Below are 20788 nucleotides of genomic sequence, written 5' to 3'. Positions count from 1 at the left end.
GCCTTATATTCAAGCCTTTAACACGACTTCATGTGTAAGATCGGGGGTGGAGGCGTGGCAGATTCATTACAAGTTTGGGCTTGTAGATGTGATTTACCCTTGGAGTAGCGTTCATCACACCATTTTTGCCAGTTTCCTACAGAAGATCCGACAATCTTTGACGCAGGCTCGAGTTGTAATTGCCGTCGTACGGGTCCTCTGTGCTCAGGTAGACGTGGTGAAACTTGGCGTACGTCGTCATGTTGAACGCAGGCATCCTACTCACACAAGACCTGCCCAGGCGCTCCAAGTCCCCATTATTCTCCACAAACGACACCAGCAACTTGAACCCGCATGTATCTGTAGCGTTGGCGAGGTCCTCGACGAGTTGCGAAAAAACGACAGTGTCGTGCACCGCGTGGTCGATAGTGAATAGCTCTTTCTTGTCTCCGTCCAGAGCTGCCAGCAGACTCTCGGCGTATTTTGAGGGTGTAAAGAGGTCCAGCTTGCCATTGAGCAGCAACACACTGGCCTGCTTAGGAATGACAGCGCTCCTGTTCCAGTACTGGTCACGCTTGTACACGATACCATCGCCCGAGCGTCCGTCATCGAAAAGTACATGAACTTGTCGGCGGGCGCTCCGGAAGCTGATGATATGCTGTCCAGGACATATCGCGTCACCGTCGGAGGGCTCAGATGGATTAGTCGCTCTACCAACGCTGTCCCGTAGCTCACGTCGTACACAGTGGTGTTCGCTCCATTGGTGAACTTGGAGATGAAGGTCGCAATGTCGGTCGCAGCGCTGGTCATGGAGAAGGATGCGAGGTCTCTGTACTTGTAGTGGGACGCGTTTTTGGAGCTTTGTGATCGCGACGAAGACTGCAGTTCTCACTTTGAACCGGAAGGGGTGGCTGCCACGCTCCAGAATCTCATCCTCCTGCTCGATAATGAACCAAATTCGACCTGTGCCAAGCTGCTGAGCAACGGAGCTACTGGGTTTGACCCACCGTCATTTACTCTGCGGCGGACATTGGCTTCGATGCTGCGGCGCACAGTCATACGCAAGCTGATCCCGCCCATCGTTTATCGTCTGAACCGCTGTGCACCAGCAGATATTGTGGCTCTAAACCACTTCATAAAGACGTTGAGCGAAGACCTCAACCAGCCTGACCAGAGCTCGAGTTTCTTTTCGATGGCGCTCTACTACCTGATCAAGTTCTCCGAGTTCTGGGAGTCTCCAACCCCGTCGACTGAAGAAATGCGAGCGAGGTTTACGAACGCCTCGATCTCTACTGGGAGTTCGTATCGAGATCTGCCGCTGTATTGTGCGTTCTCGAAAGAGAACTCGATTGTGTGCAACCAACTCAACGTCGGCAACCCACGCAGTCGAGAAACGTGCTGCGTCCGGTGCCGCGATGGTCCATCGTGTACACGTTGATCGCACCACCAAGTTGATTATGCAAGTTCACCATCGATGACTCCATTCCAGTAGAGGAATCGCCCGGCCCACCTTGTAGAACCCACACGTTGGTCGAAGTCTCAGGATCCCCCACGGTCGCTGGCATGCGCTTGACAAAGATGTCGACTGTCGATTCAGACGCGTCCGAGCTGTCGCAAATCCCCGGGTAGCACACTGGAGCAGTGTACATGGTGCACTCCGCCATCAAGCCTCCAGCACTGCCCTCGTCCGAGAAGGTGAACTCCGAGCACGGGTACCAGCCGTTCAAAAGGCGTTTGCTGCTGAGTACTGCCGGTAGGGTGAGTAGTGTGGCCAATGTGATACGGCCGAAGTGCTTCATCTTGATTTCAAGCTGGTGTCGATTTTGTCGGTTGGAGGCGAGTTCGTAAATGAAGCTCGGGATCTTGATACCATCAACCTGGTCCTCAAGGTAGATCACTCTCAGGGGGGATGGCTCATATCGAAGCGGCATTCTGAACTCGTTGTTCGATGATGCGTTTGGCATTCGATAAGAATAATGATACGAAGAAACAACGAAGGTAGCCAACGAAGCTAGCGTTACGTAGCTATTCCATACGCAAGCAAGATGTAAGTTAGCCTCAAGATACCCCCTTCTATTGGAATCGTAGCACACACGCATTGAATTTCTATCTCGAATGAGCTACTTACTGAAATCTACCCGCCTCAAACAAAAAATGCCGAATTCGGAATCATGTAGTTTTGTTGATACATTAGCCGTAGCTGTGTTCGATGATATGCTAGGGTTTCTTTGACTTGAGCGTGGGCTGTGGTTTCCCAGAGAAGAAAGCATTCTTATGATGCTTCGCACGTGCACTATTACCTCTATCGACGAACTTCTAAGTCGTGCATCATCTAAATCTACCCTTCCAAGGCAAGGGTGTAGTTCGTGGCGAAAGCACTAATAGCTGTCGGTAGAGCCTCTCGGACTGGAGTTGTACACGCCGTCGTACGCATCGTCGGTGCCCAAGTACAGATACTGGTCCTCAATCTGCACCGCGAGTTCGAACTCTGGCATTTCGTCCATGCACGACCTGTCCAGAAGCTCCAGCTTCCCGTTATTCTTCACGTACGACGCCAGCAGCTGCAGTCCGCACGTGTTGCTCCTGTCACCGTCTTCACTCAGCGGGGTCGAGGACACCGTGTCGTGCACCGAGTAGTTGAAGGAGATCAACTCCTTATTGTCCCCATCCAGAGCTTCCAGCAGATACTGCGCGTACTTGTGCGGAGTGAGAGGGTCGAGTTTGCCATTGAGCAGCAACACGCTGGCATGCTCAGGAATAACCGCGCTCGTGTTCCAGTACTGGTCGTGCTGGTAGAGGATGCCGCTGCCGGAGTAGTCGCTAACGTTGAGTCTATTGCAGACAGCCGATTTTTCTTTCGAGAACGCGCAGTACAGCGGAGTGTTCATGTAAACTTCAGGGTCGGAGATCTCGGCGCTCGTAAAGCGTGCTCTCATTTCTGCGACTGAAGGAGTTGGGGTCTCCCACATCTCGGAGAAAATGATGAGGTAGTAGAGCAGCGGCGAGTAGAACGCGTCCTCCTGACTCGTTTCTTCGGCGTCTGCGTTGAAAGCCGTGACGAATTGGCTCAGGACGTCTGTGTCTTCAGCTCCACAGCGATTCAAGCGGTAGACGACTGGAGGGATGAGCTTTCGGAGGGTCGAACGCTCGAGCAACGAGCTCAACGCACTGCGGAGGATAAGCGAGGGCGGTTCATCCTTCACATCCGTCGTCAAGTTCTTCATCAGAGCCGCACACGTCGAGTTCGGCGCGTTGTCGAACTGCACGATGAGATCCTGGAGCGTGTTCGCCAGACCTCGTGGATCAAAGTGAGAAGAGCAGTCCTCATCATCGTCGCAGAGGGCCAAGAAGGCATCGGCCACCTCGCCAAAGTCAACGTTCCAGGTCGAAAAGTACTCAAATTCATCTGCTGGTGCTCCGGACGAAGTGGCGACGCTATCGAGAACGTACCCCGTGACCGTCGGAGGGTTCAAGTGGATCAGCCGCTCCACCAATGCCGTACCGTAGCTCACTCCATACACTGTCGTGTTGGCTCCGTTCGAGAACTTGGCGATAAAAGTCGCCATGTCAGTAGCTGCACTCGTCACGGAGAACGCCGACAGGTCTCCGTACTTGAACTGCAGGTCCTCCGCACAACCAGGGACCTCCGCTGGGTCGATTTTCTGCCCTTTAGGTGAGCCGGTGGTCATCGCTTGAGCCGCTACACAATTGAGGAACGTGCTGCGCCCAGTGCCGCGATGATCCATCGTGTACACGTTGATCGCCCCCTCCAGTTGGTTGTGCAGGTCCACCATCAACGACTCCATCGCAGTAGAAGAATCACCCGGCCCGCCTTGTAACACCCACACGTTGGTCGTAGTCTCAGGATCCACCGCCGTCGCCAGCATGCGCTTGACGAAGATGTCGACGGTCGATTCAGACGCGTCCGAGCTCTCACAAATTCCCGGGTAGCACAACGGAGCGTTGTACGTGGCGCACTCGGCCACCAAGTCTCCAGCACTCCCCTCGTCCGAGAAGGTGAGCTCAGAACACGGGTACCAGCCATTCAGTTGGGATTTCGCCAGTACTGGAGACCCGGCCAGTATCACCACTACAGTGACGATGAGTTGAGGTAGAAGCTTCATCGAGACTTGGAGTGGAGTGGAGTTGATGTTGTCCGAGGTTAGCTAATCGGGAAGTGAGGGAAGAAAACCGTAGCGATCGACCGTGCGCTGGCCGTGCTTCCTTCTTGCTGGTCGAAGCGCTGCTGACTCCCAGTTGACCACTAGTGAATCAAGTGAGCCGGATCTGCGTGGTTCAGATAACGCTTCGACTCTTCCAGAGCCGTAGCCTTTCCTGCCAAGGCGATGACGGAGGACAAGCTTCCACTGGATACCAAGCCTTAAAAGTTCCGATGCAAGTGCCCGTGATGACCGTCTCTGAATTTGTGGCACGCTCATTCTTCATGCGTAATGCGTTTCACCAGTAGGAAACGACCCCCACTCACCCCGTGACTTGACTCGGACCGAAGGCTCGTTACTCTCGACAACTTTAGAACTCCAGCGTTGCGCCTTCTGCTCGACCCTCGACTCTCGCCACCTCCTTCTACCCCACTCTACCCCTCTCCTCAACTCAGCTCAAGTCACGCCATGCTGCTCTCTCCGAAGGGGCTGCTCCGCCTCGTTAGCGCCGCCGTGGGGCTCATGCTCTTCATCGTGGCGTGCGTGGGCTTCAACACGTTGAAGTTGTCCGTCTATTCAGTCGACAGCCAGGCCGAGTTCGGCTGCCTCTGCTTCCTGGGCGTGTGCTTCGGCCTGCTGCTGACCTTCGGCGAGTCTAAGTGGGAGCTCTTCTTCTTCTTCTTCGGCTTCATGCGCTACCGCCTCGGCCGCGCCTGCATCTTCGCCGTGAGCGGCGTCATGACGGCGCTGCTGGGCAAGACCCGCGACCAGCAGTGCGACTGCAGCGACAACGTCATCCTGATTGTCGAGGGCGTGGCGCTGCTGGCCATGGCCGTCATGCAGACGCTCGCCATCTTCGTCTTGGGCAACAACAGCGCCCCGCGGCGCAGCAAGGACTCGATCCCGACGGTGCGCGTGCCCCCAGCAGCGACTGCGCTACCAGTTACAGCACCTCGGAGCACCGCATTGCCCAACGAGACCGCCCCGTTCCAGGCCATTATCCAGCCGGTGCAGCAGCCGAAGCCTACAACTCAACCGACAGCTCTACCCGTGCCCACGTCGCCTTCGAGCCATGCAGACAGCAACTTGCCCTCCTGGATGCACACACCGTGAATGGAGGCGATAGTTGCCTTTTTACCGTCATCCACATTATAAAGCACACAACCAAACCTTATAACACACTGCGTACTTAACGCAAACGACCCAAAAACAAATTGGCGGGGAGACCCATTTTACCCATTTTTCATTTTGGTAGACAGACAAGCATGGCGTCGACTGGCGGCGGGTCTCCTCCTGCTACGCCGGGCTCTAGCTCGCCTTCCAGGGACCCCCCAGCGGCCGCACCCTCCTCATCTTCTGCGCCTGCGTCCGGCGCACCCGACAGTGCCCAGCAGCTCGGCAACGGCCTCGAGGACAGCGAGGAAGAGGACGACAACGCCGACGACTCCCGAGGACGCAAGCGCCGCCGCCTGCGCCGCGGTGACGACGCCAGCGCCGCCAATGGGGATGGGGATGGGGATGACGCGCCCGCGTCCCCCACGCTGAGCCAGCTGGCGGAGGGTGACGCCGACGACGTGGACGACTTCGTGGTGGGGGACATGGAGCGCGAGGCGGCCCAGGGCGACGACGACTACGGCGAGCAGGCGGAGGAGCTGGACGAGGAGGTTGTGGACGAGCTGGACATCCAGGAGCGGGAGCGGCAGTACTTCTCCGATGACGAGCTGGACGACGATGTGGACGGAGAGGACCTGAACGAGAACGCAGAGATGTACGGAGGGGAGAGGGCTGCAGATCGCGGCCTTTGCCGGCTTCTAACTCGCTGTGGGGGGCGAGCTATTGATGTTTTTATTGTTATTTATGACGTTATGTTGTAGGGACTACCGCCGAATGGAGACGCTGGATCGGTATGACACGACCATGCTGGACGCCAGGCAGTACGAAGATATGGATCTGGACACGAGACGCGCTGTGGAGGACGAGTTGAACCGACGAGACGCCCGTGAAGGACGCATCGCGCAGGTGTTCCAGGAGGACCAGGAGATGGAGCACGACGACGCCCATAGACGGAGGTTCAGACGCCCGCAGGAGGGAGAGGACGGCTACGACGAGATGGGCGGCAACGTGGACGACGAGGAAGAGCTCATCAACCTGGAGCACTTCGACGTGCCGCTGAGGGAGTGGATCGCTACTGAAAGGCCGCGCAACGAGATCAAGAGGCGATTCCGGAATTTCCTGAATACGTTTGCAGATGGGAAGGGCAGACTGGTGTATCACGAGAAGATCGTGCAGCTTGCGCAACGTAACGAGCAGTCGCTGGAGATTGAGATTGGCGATGTGATCCACAGCATGTCGATGGTGGCGGCGTGGCTTGTTGAAGCGCCCAAGGATATGCTCTCGATTCTGGACGAGGTGGCGCAGGACGTCGTGCTGGCGCTGTTCCCGTACTACGCTACGATCCACCAGCAGATTTACGTGAGGATTCTGGATCTGCCGGGTACGGAGCGACTGCGTGATCTGCGTACAGCTCACTTGAACTTCCTTATCAAGGTTTCGGGTGTGGTGACGAGGCGTACGTCGGTGTTCCCGCAGCTTCTGCTTGTGAAAGTGAACTGTCCTGGATGTGGAGCAGTGCTAGGACCATTTACGCAGCAGAGTCAGCAGGAAGTGAAGCTGAATGCTTGCCCAGAGTGTCAGTACCGGGGCAATTTCCCTGTCAATAGTGAGCAGACGGTGTACCGCAACTTCCAGAAGATCACGCTCCAGGAATCGCCTGGTAGCGTGCCGCCTGGACGTGTGCCGCGCTCCAAGGATGTTGTGCTGGTTGGTGACCTCATTGATAAGGCTCGACCGGGTGATGAGATTGCTGTCACGGGTATTTACACCAACACGCCAGACCCGACGCTTAACTTGCGAGATGGATTCCCTGTTTTCCGAACTGTGATCGAAGCAAACCACGTTGAACGCCGTGCCGATGTACTGGGCAGCCAGCTCCTCACTGCGGAAGATAAGAAGCAGATCCTTCGACTTGCGAAGCAGCCTGACATTGCTCAAAGGATTATCAACAGCATTGCACCGTCCATCTACGGTCATCAGCAGGTAAAGACGGCGTTAGCTCTTGCTCTCTTTGGCGGAAAGCCGAAGTTTATCAAGAACTCGCGCGTGCGTGGAGACTTAAATGTGCTCATGGTGGGAGATCCCGGTACGGCCAAGTCTCAGTTCCTCAAGTTCGCGAAGCAGACGGCTCCGCGTGCCGTGTATTCAACGGGCAAAGGTGCTTCTGCCGTGGGTCTTACGGCTGGTGTGTCTCGTGACCCTTTCACGAAGGAGTGGGTGCTGCAAGGTGGTGCGCTGGTGCTGGCAGACAAAGGTGTGTGCTTGATTGACGAGTTTGACAAGATGAACGAGCAGGACCGTACGAGTATTCACGAGGCCATGGAGCAGCAAAGTATTTCTGTGTCGAAGGCTGGTATTGTGACGTCTCTGCAAGCGCGATGCTCCGTTATTGCGGCTGCAAACCCTATTGGTGGACGGTACAACGCTGCTCGGACTTTTGCCGAGAACGTGGAGCTGACAGACCCCATTCTGCAGCGTTTTGACCTTCTCTGCGTCTTGCAGGATAAGGTGGACCCCGTTGATGACGAACGGCTCGCAGACTTTGTCGTGTCCAGCCACATGCGCAGCAACCCCAAGAAGAAAACCGGTGAAGAGGATGAAGAGACCGCCGTCGAGGAAGACGAATTGAGCGCCATGACTCAGTCCATGCAGGTCGGCGACGGAGATGCGAGTATGACGCTGGACCAGGAGCTGCTGCGAAAGTATATCCTCTACGCCCGAACTTACGTGAACCCCGTGCTCGCAAGCGGACTCGACACTGGAAAGGTGGAGGCTTTCTACGCGCAGCTCCGACGTGGCTCGCAGCACACGGGCGCTGTCCCCGTGGCTGTTCGACACCTCGAGTCGCTTTTTCGTATGGCCGAGGCTCACGCCCGAATTCACCTGCGGGATACCGTGGGCGACGAGGACCTGGCGCTGGCCATCCGCGTGCTCACAGAGAGTTTGTGTGACGCGCAGAAGTTCACGTTCAAGCGCCAGTGGCGGCGTCTGTTCCGACCGTACCTGACGTACCGCCAGGACAACAACGTGTTGCTGCTCCACGTGCTGCACGAGCTGTTCAAGTCGGCGCACGCGTACCAGCAGCTGCGCATGCAGACGAACGCGCAAGCCGGCCACCGCAGCCACAAGGAGACGACGTTGACTGTGCTGCGAGACGATCTGCTGTCCAAGGCCAAGTCGGTTGGCATCTACGACCTCAGCGAGTTCTATGAGTCTGCAGCGTTCACCAAGGCGGGCTTCCGCATCGACGAGGCCACCAACTCCATCGTCAAGGACATATAAGCAATCACAGACACAGACAACTGATAACAAACCGGCATGTTATAAATTTCCCAGAGCTTTGCCGTGGTACACGAGTCCTCCGTCTCAGCTGAGTAGTGTCCGCATCTGCGTCGGTGGAGCAGACCCGAACGGCTGATGAGCTTCCAGCTGCACAATAATTTCCCTTTGCGCTTGACTGCGTGCACCATCGGACGGAGGCAGCAAATGAGCCAGTTGCAGTGCAGTGAGACCGTCACGGTCTAGGATCCCAAAGACATTGGGCTGAGCCAGGAGCAATCGCACACAGCGTTCATGGCCCGCAAACACTGCAACGTGGAGAGGGGATCGTCGCAAATGGTGAGTGACTAGCGTCGGGTCCGCTCCACACCGCAACAAGAGGTCCAGTATCTCTGCGTGACCGTGCTCCGCTGTGATGTGGAGTGGCGTCCGTGCATCATCTGAAGCGTCAAGTCGAGCGTCCACGTCCGCGTTGGCTAGTAGCAGCTCTTCGATGGCTGCAAGATGACCGCCGCGAGTTGCGAGATGAAGTGCCCGCCATCCACCACTTCGAGCTGCTTCGAGGAGATTTCCACGCTTACTCGAGTTGTGTCTGTCCACTTGTAGTAGACAGCGCACCGCGGTGGCATCGCCGAGCATCGCAGCACAATGTAGCGCCGTCCAACCCGCCTGAAGGGCCAAACGTAGCAGTGAGTACAGAGCTAGATTGCTTCTTATTCTCCAGTTGTTGCTAAACGTACGCTGTCCGTCTCCGTGAGATCCAAGCCAGCTTGCTGTAGTGAATGTAGAAGCGTCGGGTGGAACTCGTGCTGTGCTGCAGATAGTCCGTGCAGCACTAGAGGATTGGCTCGGTCGTTGACCATGGCGCTGGTTGGGATGAAATCACGCGGCCGACCACAGCACCGACATAAGCAAGTTGTGCTATCGCCATCTTCAACGTCCTCGTTCACCTTCCAGCACACGAAACACTCCCATTTCTTCATCGCTGCAGAGAATCCATGCACACACCCAAGCTATAGCAGACAGTAGTAAAGCAAAAATAGCTGCTTTCAACTCGCAACCACGTTCGCTCAGCTCATAAACTGACCCCCGATGGCCGATTCCAAGACCGGGCAATAAAGAAATACTGGTACGTGGAAAACATGCAAAGTTCACAACTACGGCAACGGCTTCAGCTTATACCTCCCCACTGGGTTCACCTTGTAACGATACTACTGATTCATTCATCGACCTGTTTGCCACACTTCCCGGCTCACTTCACAAATGACAAACTTTTCGGCGATTTCAAGTAAGAGCCCATCCCCCTCAGCACTAAAAGTTGTACCGAGACTTGATGTTTTCCACCATCCGCAGGCGTGAGCGTCTCACTCTGGTCCATGAGAGCGGCGGGGAACGTCGAGCTCTTGTCCAAGGGCCCATAGAAGTCGGGCAGGCCAAAGCCGTGGCCGATTTCGTGCGCCAGCGTCATCATCTGCTCGTCGTCCATGATCTCCAGCATGGCCTTCACCTCCACGCGCTGGCCCCAGTCTCCGCCGGTGCCGTCCACGTTCTGGCCGGGCACGTCTTCCGAGGGCCAGAGCGACATGTCGAAGGGTTGGCCCTCACACGCGCTTGTGTCGGCGTTGGCCTGCTGGCCCTGGTGCTTGTAGCACTCGTCGGGGCACTTGGGGATTTCGTCGTCATCCAGCACGCCCTCGTAGATCTTGCCCAGCGAGTCGTCGCTCCAGTCCAGCAACGACGCGTCCCGCACAGCGAAAAAGCCCACGATCTTGATGTCGATCTTCTCGTACGGCCAGCAGTCGTAGCCGATGAGCCAGTGGTTCCAGAGCTTGAACTGGCGGCTGAGCATGGCCTCGAACTTGGACGCCGTAGTCTTCGAGAGCTTCTCATTGTTGTCCCAGCGCACGCAGTAGCTGAGCGACGCGTTGTTGTTGACGATCTGGTCGAAGATGAGGTTGTGGAACGGCGATACGTCCTTGCTCATGCGTCGGTCCCACTGATCGTTGACGTCGGCGGTGCTGATGAACCTATTGGGGTTGCCAACGACACAGCCGCCCTTCTGAGACGTGATGTCGCCAAAGGGGGCATGTGCACTGGTGGCCGAAACAGTTTGGGGAGCACCGCCGCCTTCTGCCGAAGCTTGCGTCGGGAGTATGCTTTCTTGGCTGTATTTGTTGTTGGTTTGAGTCGACGATTCATTCTCAGAGGTCTGGGACGACACAGAACCGCCTTGGTCAGCTGGCTCAGGGGTCGTGAACTGGGATGCATTTTCGGTCTCAGCCTGCGTCTTAGTCGCTTCGTTAGCTTCAGCTGCCACCACAGTAGGCGTCTCCGTCGCCGTGGACGAGTCACTTTCGGTTGGAGGGGTAACAGCAGGGGTGTCGGGTGACTTCTTCCTAGAGTAGTTGCATTTTGCTGCCGTTGAGAACGAGCTGCATACAATGAGCGCTAACAAGTAGCTGTCGAGCTGAAGTACGCGCAGAGTGTCTTGTCGCCATCGCGGAGAAAAGCGATGTAAAAGACGGCACCACAGAAGCGAGCGACGGTGTAAGGACCGCTCTACATAAACGTTATCATGATGGCGCGCCGATAATAGTTGAAGCATATGCAATGTGCATCCAACGGTGAGAGAGAGAGAGATTTGAATTTGAATTTGTTGCGGTTTAGACGGCTAACTACACCCGATGCCGCGCACTGCTGCAGCGTCGCCTACGGATCACGTGCCTCCGGGGCACGAGCCCGCGGTAGTAGCCCACGAGAGAGAGAGAGAGAAGGCCCCAGGTTCTTGACCTGATGGCGTATATTTAGGCACTTATTTCGGAGCCTGCTGGAAACTGGCACTTTGACGTCTAAGTGAGTTACCCTAAACTATTCCTAGTTGATCGGTTTCCCTTCCTGAGGCCGTGGTGAGGCGGCGGTTTGAGGGGATGCGGTTGCGGAGGTGAATCGGGAGTTCCATTAGGGGGGTGACTTAGGGGTTCCAAGGGATGTAGCGATGGAGGTAGTCGGGGGTCGGAAATAGACTTACGTGGCTTTTGTATCGGAATCGCTCCGGGCGAGACTCGAACCCTCAGTGGAACGCTTGATCTTCGTGGGCCTTACCCACAGGGACACTAGGAGCCCCCATGTGCATCAAACGGTGAAGCTGTGCAAGATTTGCGAACGTGACTTCGCAATACGAACACATTTGTTTTCCCGTATAATACGTATTTATTATGCAAAATATACACAGGGAGAAAGAAACGAATATTGTACAATATACTATATACTATATACGTTGAATTGTGGCTAGTCAATTCAATCGACCCGATTGTATTGGTTTGTTTTATCATGGCATTTTTATGAACTAGCTGCCCTTTACCATACGACGATAGGGTGGGCAAGTTGGCATATTTAACCCCATAGAACCTCCGTCGCTCATTTTGGGGATTTTTTTTTCCATCGGTCTGTTCGGAAAGAAAATATACTTACCTTGTTATCGATAACCTCTCCGTAGCTGCAAAAATAACTATTTAAGAAAGATGACTATTTTTTGTTACAGTTAGCATTGCGCCTGAGCGAGTGCGGTGTTCTTTTGATTACTGTAGTCATACGCTGATTACGAGCGTTCTGTTCAGACCATCGTAAATCTGCTGAATCAAGCTTTAGCAGTTCGGCACTGTACGCTGAGTCTACTGTAAACCCCTTTATATACAGCCGGTGATCCTCGAAAACAGCTTGGACTTCAAATGCATGGCTGCAGTTCTGTCGGTAGAACAACGAGGCGATGCGTTCACGTTCAAAATCCGCGTCGAAATGCATCCATACGGTGCTTACAATCACATGTACGTAGGTACGCTGCATAGCTACAGTACATGTACATGATTTAATCATAAATAATCTATACCATGGTAAAATATCCGGGGATTCCAATCACTTATTCACCCAGGAGTAGAATTTTGCTTCTAGGTTAAGAAGTGATCGAAATACCTGGATATTGCAAACTATCTGCAAAGGGAATTCAGCATTTCGTGGTTCAACATATTTTTGTTTTGTTTTCAATTGACACGTGAATTGAGGTAAGTATCTTGTTAGTGCGCTCTACATTTTAAATGCGCCTCGGAATTACAAGAATGCATGGAAGCTGCACCAGGATTCTACAGTAAGCTTGGTACTGCGGTAGAATGTTATCTTGTAAATATAATAAAGAGCTTGTAACGTTGTGGTATGAAGCCTCATTATCCCTTTTTTAATATTAAAATATTTATCGTAAGTATGTATCGATACGAGTATGCACGCAGTCAAGCAAAAGTTGCATTATACTACCAGCACAAGCTGCACAGCTACAGAACAATTGTAACGGGGTTACACGCACAAGTGGCTACATTCACTTGTTACTCTAACAGATGCCATGTCTGTTAGAGGTTTGAACACTTCCTCGACCTTGGTGTAAGGTACACCAATGGCTACATACATTTACGACCACCACGACTGGTCCATACACATTTAGGATTCCTATTGGCTGAAAGCAGCATCTTTTAGCCAATGAGTGACTTGCATGTTAGCAGAATCCTGCCAACCAGCCGTTGGCAGATTCCTAGTTTAGAATATTACATTTAGAGGAAGTCAGAAAGACTCACGTCGACGACATGGTCAACTTGGCAACTGATGGTTAGATATTTGCCCGCTTCAATCGCAGCTCTGGTTGCCATGCAAGTTTTGAAGAACGTCAAAGCTGTTTAATTTTGCAGCTTCTTTACATTTTACTTATCAAGTTACCTATTTTTTATGGCCAACATCTTCAAGATCAACAACCTCTTTCTCGTGTTTCATTATTGAAGTAGAATGTTGAGCCGCCTTTAGAAGTGGTATGCCGTCGCACAGCTACCTAAACGCATAATCGTCACATAAACTAAAGCATGAGATTCGACTCAATTGTGCTAACGCTTCTGTAGCGTGTGCTGATGACCTTCGTTCCGTACGAATGCTAATCAAGCAAACATACAACATGAAATCGTAAGCGATACAAGAAACTTTAAAGTGACGCATAGACAAACACTGATAGCAACGCATGCATTATCATTTTACAGTCTGCGACGAAGATTTCGGTCTTTGCAAGCCGTCTTGGTCATTTGTGCCAGCCTAAACTCGATCTTCTTGCTCAAGGGCAATGTGAGGAATGGCACAGTCGAATTCTTCCAATCCACAAACGCTGTTTTCCCGGACTGGTCCGTATTTATGATGTGATCAATCTCGAACAACTGAATCCGTTCCGAAGCAGGTGCGGTACTCTTCGATTCTTGCACGGACACCTCAGTGCCGTTTTTCCCAATGCCGCTCTTGAGGAGGTTTGCTGTCGTTTTCTTCTTCCTGACACTGCTCACGTACTGGTCTTCTAGGACTGTTGTAATCACCATCTCCAGCTCTTCCGCGGTCGTTGCCTTGCTCACAGCAAACAAAACAATCGCACAGGCGACGCAATCATTCACGCGTAGCCCTTTTAGGTGGCCTTTGCAGAATCTTTCACAGAGCGGACGCGAATCATGGCGGCTCACTTTCATGTAGGGAGGTTGCTGAGCGCAAATTTAGGTATGGTGGTAGTGAGTTCATTCTTTCGCGACAAAAATGAAACCTCTGTGGACTTCAACTTGTGTTTCTCTCAATATATATATATATATATTGAGAGATAGATAGATAGATATCATCGTCCTGGCAACAGAAACTGGGTGCTGCTTTCGTCACAGACTACCCCGTGTCATGAGAGGAAGTGGCGCTATCTTCACATGAACCTCGGCACGTTAGTGTTTCTACATATTTTTCAGCTATGAGCAGCCGGCAAAGTTAGGCTTGGCCTTCTCGTGATCTCGCACGTGCAACTTGCCGAAAGATGGCGAACATACGGTATTGGAATGGTCCTCCAGCCGTTTATACATGAACGGCAACAGCCGACGGCGTTTTGCTGTTGAAAAGACGGCGACAACGGCAAACAGGTTGCCGTTTCTACAAATTCCTGGAAGTTGCTTGCTCTCGGGTGGAGAAGCGAGGAAAATCAGTCCAAACGTGCGCTTCCCACCGCCTAACATATACATCGAGCAAGCTGAGCGCCTTCACCACCGAGCACACGAACCTGCATTTGACCTGCTTGCTGGGGTATAACTACGATTGAAGTGGGTCGTGGGTGGTGGTACTAATTTGTATATGTCTATGTAGGATGGCTACATCAGCAATCTGCATGGCCTGCACCTCAATCGCAGTCATATCGCAATACCCCCTTTAGCCTGGTGTCGCTGGGCTCACACCTGCACGGCTGCGTTGTCGTCAACGAGTTGATCTGTGACGTGATGCAAGTGGACGCCATCTCGCTGTCGCTGCCTGCGACTACGGCTGAACTGGGCAACGCATGTGACTGGGCTCTGGTGGACTCAGCAGGATGGCTACATTCACATTTTCGTGGACGTGCTGGTCTCGGGTAGTGGATTGAGTTAGTCCTGCTGCCTGGGCTATGATTACAATTAAAATTGCTCTTGTGGCTACTACGACAGTACTGTTACTGAGTGAGCGCATGGCGGTGGAAGTGCCTGCATCTAATCTACATCGAGACAGCTTCGGGCCTTCATTGCTGTCATCGTTGACTTGTTGGCAAGCGCACGGGCAGTGACGCATGGGTAGTATGAGCTATCGGGGCTGGTCCCTGTATATGCATTGCTACTTGGGGATAACCGCTTGAGCTGACCGCTTGCGGCTATGCGTAGCGGTTAGACCTTAGTGCCAAGTTGTTCGTGAGTTGGTCAATATCGAGACGATGTCTCCCGTGAGGGTCTCGCGTGCGTAACCCAATGGCGTCACCACCAGCCCAAAAAATACAATAGGCTACTGCCGTAACGAGAGTGGATATTAAGCCAGTATTACCATTGGTGTTGGTATTTTGGTGCTCCGGCATGGCTACAGCTACACTGCGGTGGATCCGTACGTTGGTGCAGCGCTCTCAGTGGCCTGTATCTGACCTGGTTTTGGCGAGTGTCTAGTATTGTGGCCAAGTTGGTCTATACCTACGTTTGAAGTGGGGACACGGATGCCTGCATGGTTGACTCTCGTCTACTTGCTGCAACAGTTTATGGGTTCTGGTGGGGCCCTCGAGTATGGCTTCAGCTACGTGTTGCTGACCGCGTGCGTTAGCGCCTTGGTGGCAGTGGCTCGATATTTGGGCTGCGACTTTGCGTATGCTACGGGTTTTATGGCACCATCTACGTATCGCGACCAAGCTGGTCTGTGAGGTGGCGGCAGGGGTCTCTAGCTCGGTGGTCCTGGCCTATGCCTAAGCTTGCAGTGGGGCACTCATGGTGGTCGCTAGCCTACTAGTTGCATCGATCGCAGCGCTCTGGTGGCGCTCTCCGTCGTGGCGGCCGCCACAATTTCGTCAATGCGTTCGCCTGCAAAGTAGCGGCAGTGGCCGCGGGCTCCTGGTTGCTGGCGTACGACGTCACGTGAGGTGGTGCGCGCCCGACGCTCTTGCTGCTTCGTACGGTATCGGCCACTGGGCTCTTGTTGGCGCCATCCGGCATGGCTACAGCTACACTGCGGTGGATCCGTACGTTGGCCGTCCGTGATGCAAAATATACGCCGTACTTATGGGAATGTATTCGGTATGTGCTGGACATATGTTACACTGTTGAGGCAGCTCAGCCAACCAGAAAATGGTCAGCGGTTGCATGGGCTGCTCATTTCTGAATTGACTTTCTCCTGGAGCAAGTTTACAGGTCAAGAACACATACTCTGCGCAAGAGCGAAAATGGAGATTTCGGAGCTGTTGTGTGGGATGGAATGGGAAGCAACCGAGTGGGAAAATATCACCGATCCGGACAAGGGAGAAGGGGAGCAGATCGCACCAAGTGAGATAGCCCAGGAGTACATTCAGTGGCTGACTAGCGAGAGCGGATTGCACCTGTTGAAGCCCAAAAAGATTGAGCGAGCCTACACCAAGCATGCTGAAAAGGGCTTATTTGGTCTATTTGTGAGCACCAGACTGAAGAAGGCGTGGCGTATCTGGACAAACGCTGTCTTGGTGGCGAAAGGGGAAACCCCAATTACCGCAGAGGAGCTGGATGCGTTCATTGGACTCGAGCTGGCTATGAGCCTGGTACCCATAACGGATATGAAGGAACTGTGGTCTGACAAGAAATTTCAAGGCCATCACGATTTCAAAGCGACAATGAGCTGAACACGGTTCCAAACTATCCGTGGGTCGCTCCAAATCCACCCTCCTCTTGATGCAACCGAGACCGAGGATACAGCTTCATCTTCGGACAAGGACCCAAGTTGTGCTGATCCAGGAGTAGAAGCTACAGATGGCGATGCTACAGAGGCGAACGCAAGAGTCGGACCTGGAGATAACTCGGCCTCGACACCTATTGCACCGGAGAACGCAGCTCCAGTGGAATCGGAGGCTGACCGACTTGCTCGTCAGGATCCGCTATGGCACAGCCGCCACTTACTAGAGCACTTCCAGCGCAAGTTTGCAGCAACAGCAGTTCCGTTTGGTGTGAGCAGTCTAGACGAAAACGGTGTGCGAACCAAGGCTCGGAGTGCAGCGAAGTTTTTCATGCCACTGAAGCCAGACAAGTTTGCGATTCGATTCTACGCTGTAGTGGGCTGGGGCTCTCTGTATGTACACAGCCTATGGGACAATGGATCAGGAAATAAGCTGCCGACAACGCCCGCGCAGCGGTACACTCGACTTTTCCCAAGAATGCGAACTCCGGTGGACAATACGCTGCGTCGGGCGGATGTTCGGATTAAGTCGGATGCTACCGGTGCACTGTGGATGGCTATGATAGCCCATCAAACAAAACTCTTTCCAGCTCCATCGCAGAGGCGCTTGCTTGTGTGCGACAATTTTTATACACGGCATGATCTTGCCAATGCCGTTCTTGCGTTGACGAATGGAGAAGTCCGCATGCTTGGGACAATCCGGCGAGACTGGGTTGGTCGCTTAAACAAAGCGGCCGTGGCGGACTCTATTTCGCGTCTCAAGTCGGCAGCGCGAGGAACATGGGAGTTAATCGGAGCGGTGGATAGCGTTGATGACACCAAGAAAGCAAGAGCCGATCATAAACGAGCTCAATCCAAGCTCCCTCGACACCTACGGGTCGCATTTACACCCCGCGTGATGTTCGCAGCGTGTGCTGGATTCATCGTGTTCAAGGATAAAAAGCCGGTGGTGTTTTAAATCAATGATTTGGCACAGACGCCTTCTGCTCGCGTTTTGGATGGAACCAACCCGGAAGCTATTGCTTGTTGCCATGGGTTGTACCTGATGCGGAGATGGACCGGTACCGAAGTGATGCATCGGACGACATTTTTGGTTCCTACAGTTGTAGCGGCCTACAACCTGGCGATGAACGGCGTTGATCGTGTCGATCAGCTCCGGTCAAGAAACCCGACACGACGAAAAGAGGTTAGACTATCGATGAGCCTACTCACTTGGGCTTTGGATATGTCAATCATCAACGCCTTTGCGCTGATGAAGCAGGTTGCCCCAGAGTCGCAGACACGCCCAAAACCCTTCGTGAGTTCAAGCGGAGGGTATGTGAATCTCTCACTGAACCATACCGCCGTTCGCGAGAACGGAAACGCGCTTCATCAAAACGGCCAAGATGCCTTTCGCCTTCCAACATGGTGGTCGAAGATACGGCACTTCATTCTTTGACTCCGAACAGCCACGAGAATTCAAGCGGCAAGTTGACATGCTACTTGTGTAGTTTGCGGGGAATTCAGTCCAAGTCTTCATACGGATGTACGAAGTGCCAGCAAGGTTACCACGTTGCTTGCTTCTGCGTCATGCACTACAAAGATGCGTTTCAAGCCTCTACCGATACTGTCGCGCACGCCTTGGAGGCCATTCGCAGTGCCAAAAATGGAAACGCGCCCTTCAAAACGCGTAAACGTCAGAACAAGTCCATCACATCGTTATCCAACCTGGAGCTGCCGACTCAAGAACATTGAAGCCTAGACTATCGAGGAGCGGACAGTTTGACCGTGCCACAGAGTACCAACTCCTTACCTGTTTGAAATGGCGGCAAGGTCATAGCAATCGTCTAATTTGAATTGTATAGTTTGAAGTTTAGATGCAAAATTCTGGAACGCTGCATTTATCGATCGCGTGTTTTACAGGGAAAGCGTTGGGCTCGAACGAACCGCTGCACTTGCGAGTGGAGCTCAGTGTACAATCTCGCTAAATGCAAACCAGAATTAGTTTCATTTAGTAGCTCGATCACGATTTCCGCAACTTCTTGGAGCGTAAAGGTGTCGTTCTCGACCCAGCGCGATCGGCAACAACGGAAACCGAAATTGGGAGTTTCCGCTTCCTGCTCAGACAACGTGATATCAATGTTAGACAGTAGTGTAAACCATAACAACACAGAAAACTTACCGGGTTCACTGCGAGATAGTCTGCAATACGGGCTTGTAGACGTTCGTTGGCGACCCGTTGGAAGTTTTGACGAAGATCGATAGGGTTCCCGGTCTGGGTGAAGTCGAAAAGTAATGCATTCGCGTTGGTTACCTGTCGGGAGACGTAGCTCTCTTGGCCGGTGATAAAGCGGATTTCGTGGGCTCCTTCACGTAGCGGCCGAAGCCTCATAGCGAATCCGCGCACGTTGTCCTCCTGAGCCGGCGCGGTGGTCACTCTGTTTTCACAACGACGAAGCTGGCGCGCAAGCTGTTTGTGTAGTTGGAGTAGCTGGTTGAGGCGGGTTTCGACACCGTTGAGTAGAAGCATCTTCTCGCGGTGGTGGGAGGTAATTAGGCCTGTAATCTGGATGTCCTTGAGGCGATTAGTCTCTCTGAGGTTAGCGATGGTGGCGTCTCTAGTGACTATAGTAGCGTCTCGGGCCACGATAGTGTTCTCGCAGGCTTGAAGATCATCCCGAAGACGCTGGTTTTCAGCTTGGAGTTCCTCAATCGTCGGCATGAAGGGCTAGCTCTGTGAGGAGGTCTGAGGGGCAAAGCGAGCGGTATAGATAAGAAGTCGGAGGGGGCACAGCGTCGAGCGAGAGAATTTTGATGAGTGGTGAGCATGTACCGAGACAAATATCACTTTGGAGGGGGCAATTTACAGCCAATAAGAGAACGACAACGCATTGAGCGGCGTAATATTTGGCGGCATGTTTACTCTCACGTTTGCGCTGTTGTTTGCTACACTGCGGATTTTACCTTCGGCTTGTATGCCTTGCTCAAAAATGGGGAAGGTTTCATTTTTGGGTATGGATGCGACAACCGCACGTGCCCAGTTCATATGTGTCTCGTGTTTTGTATGCGGCTCCTACAAATTGTATGTGGGATACATTTTACAAGACGACGCTTACAACTCGCAAATGAACAGCTTGATTGCATCATTGCGCCACGGATATTACGTCCGCTTGACAGTGCGAAAACCGTATTGCTCCTATTATTTTTTCTGATTCATTCTCAAACTTGCAAATCCATCCACACTACAACCTGCCCGCACGCCGCCTACCGGCGCCAACAAGAGCCCAGTGGCCGATACCGTACGAAGCAGCAAGAGCGTCGGGCGCGCACCACCTCACGTGACGTCGTACGCCAGCAACCAGGAGCCCGCGGCCACTGCCGCTACTTTGCAGGCGAACGCATTGACGAAATTGTGGCGGCCGCCACGACGGAGAGCGCCACCAGAGCGCTGCGATCGATGCAACTAGTAGGCTAGCGACCACCATGAGTGCCCCACTGCAAGCTTAGGCATAGGCCAGGACCACCGAGCTAGAGACCCCTGCCGCCACCTCACAGACCAGCTTGGTCGCGATACGTAGATGGTGCCATAAAACCCGTAGCATACGCAAAGTCGCAGCCCAAATATCGAGCCACTGCCACCAAGGCGCTAACGCACGCGGTCAGCAACACGTAGCTGAAGCCATACTCGAGGGCCCCACCAGAACCCATAAACTGTTGCAGCAAGTAGACGAGAGTCAACCATGCAGGCATCCGTGTCCCCACTTCAAACGTAGGTATAGACCAACTTGGCCACAATACTAGACACTCGCCAAAACCAGGTCAGATACAGGCCACTGAGAGCGCTGCACCAACGTACGGATCCACCGCAGTGTAGCTGTAGCCATGCCGGAGCACCAAAATACCAACACCAATGGTAATACTGGCTTAATATCCACTCTCGTTACGGCAGTAGCCTATTGTATTTTTTGGGCTGGTGGTGACGCCATTGGGTTACGCACGCGAGACCCTCACGGGAGACATCGTCTCGATAT

The 20788-nt window shown here is 53.4% G+C and overlaps 9 protein-coding genes across 9 annotated transcripts; 4 read left to right on the top strand and 5 right to left on the bottom strand.

Annotated features, from left to right (window-relative positions):
* Positions 1 to 136: 136 nt before the first annotated feature.
* On the bottom strand, positions 137 to 1910 carry PHYSODRAFT_324480 (hypothetical protein; the record flags this gene model as incomplete). The annotated part of the gene is made up of 4 exons (XM_009520243.1): positions 137 to 637; positions 694 to 813; positions 872 to 916; positions 1362 to 1910. The coding sequence occupies 4 exons, from the start codon at positions 1908 to 1910 to the stop codon at positions 137 to 139; spliced, it is 1215 nt and encodes a 404-aa protein (XP_009518538.1).
* Positions 1911 to 2357: 447 nt separating this feature from the next.
* PHYSODRAFT_263372 (hypothetical protein) lies at positions 2358 to 4103 on the bottom strand (the record flags this gene model as incomplete). The annotated part of the gene is made up of 1 exon (XM_009520242.1): positions 2358 to 4103. One exon carries the CDS (start codon positions 4101 to 4103, stop codon positions 2358 to 2360), a length of 1746 nt encoding a protein of 581 aa, XP_009518537.1.
* Positions 4104 to 4607: 504 nt separating this feature from the next.
* Positions 4608 to 5252, top strand: PHYSODRAFT_263363 (hypothetical protein; the record flags this gene model as incomplete). Its single annotated transcript, XM_009520241.1, has 1 exon — positions 4608 to 5252. The coding sequence occupies one exon, from the start codon at positions 4608 to 4610 to the stop codon at positions 5250 to 5252; it is 645 nt and encodes a 214-aa protein (XP_009518536.1).
* An 831-nt stretch (positions 5253 to 6083) lies between these two features.
* PHYSODRAFT_480390 (hypothetical protein) lies at positions 6084 to 8534 on the top strand (the record flags this gene model as incomplete). The annotated part of the gene is made up of 2 exons (XM_009520240.1): positions 6084 to 6158; positions 6234 to 8534. The coding sequence occupies 2 exons, from the start codon at positions 6084 to 6086 to the stop codon at positions 8532 to 8534; spliced, it is 2376 nt and encodes a 791-aa protein (XP_009518535.1).
* An 84-nt stretch (positions 8535 to 8618) lies between these two features.
* Positions 8619 to 9514, bottom strand: PHYSODRAFT_295729 (hypothetical protein; the record flags this gene model as incomplete). Its single annotated transcript, XM_009520239.1, has 2 exons — positions 8619 to 9200; positions 9272 to 9514. 2 exons carry the CDS (start codon positions 9512 to 9514, stop codon positions 8619 to 8621), a joined length of 825 nt encoding a protein of 274 aa, XP_009518534.1.
* A 354-nt stretch (positions 9515 to 9868) lies between these two features.
* On the bottom strand, positions 9869 to 11034 carry PHYSODRAFT_541062 (hypothetical protein; the record flags this gene model as incomplete). Its single annotated transcript, XM_009520238.1, has 1 exon — positions 9869 to 11034. A coding segment is annotated over exon 1 (645 nt), but the record flags the coding sequence as incomplete, so codon positions are not given.
* Positions 11035 to 16326: 5292 nt separating this feature from the next.
* PHYSODRAFT_482819 (hypothetical protein) lies at positions 16327 to 16728 on the top strand (the record flags this gene model as incomplete). Its single annotated transcript, XM_009520237.1, has 1 exon — positions 16327 to 16728. One exon carries the CDS (start codon positions 16327 to 16329, stop codon positions 16726 to 16728), a length of 402 nt encoding a protein of 133 aa, XP_009518532.1.
* Positions 16729 to 17001: 273 nt separating this feature from the next.
* PHYSODRAFT_487456 (hypothetical protein) lies at positions 17002 to 18216 on the top strand (the record flags this gene model as incomplete). The annotated part of the gene is made up of 2 exons (XM_009520236.1): positions 17002 to 17514; positions 17965 to 18216. Coding segments are annotated over 2 exons (765 nt in total), but the record flags the coding sequence as incomplete, so codon positions are not given.
* Positions 18217 to 18658: 442 nt separating this feature from the next.
* PHYSODRAFT_295728 (hypothetical protein) lies at positions 18659 to 19287 on the bottom strand (the record flags this gene model as incomplete). The annotated part of the gene is made up of 2 exons (XM_009520235.1): positions 18659 to 18874; positions 18940 to 19287. The coding sequence occupies 2 exons, from the start codon at positions 19285 to 19287 to the stop codon at positions 18659 to 18661; spliced, it is 564 nt and encodes a 187-aa protein (XP_009518530.1).
* Positions 19288 to 20788: the final 1501 nt, after the last annotated feature.

The sequence above is a fragment of the Phytophthora sojae genome, assembly GCF_000149755.1.
Source record: "Phytophthora sojae unplaced genomic scaffold PHYSOscaffold_2, whole genome shotgun sequence".
Classification (NCBI taxonomy): domain Eukaryota; phylum Oomycota; class Peronosporomycetes; order Peronosporales; family Peronosporaceae; genus Phytophthora; species Phytophthora sojae.
This window is presented reverse-complemented; position numbering and strand designations above follow the sequence as displayed.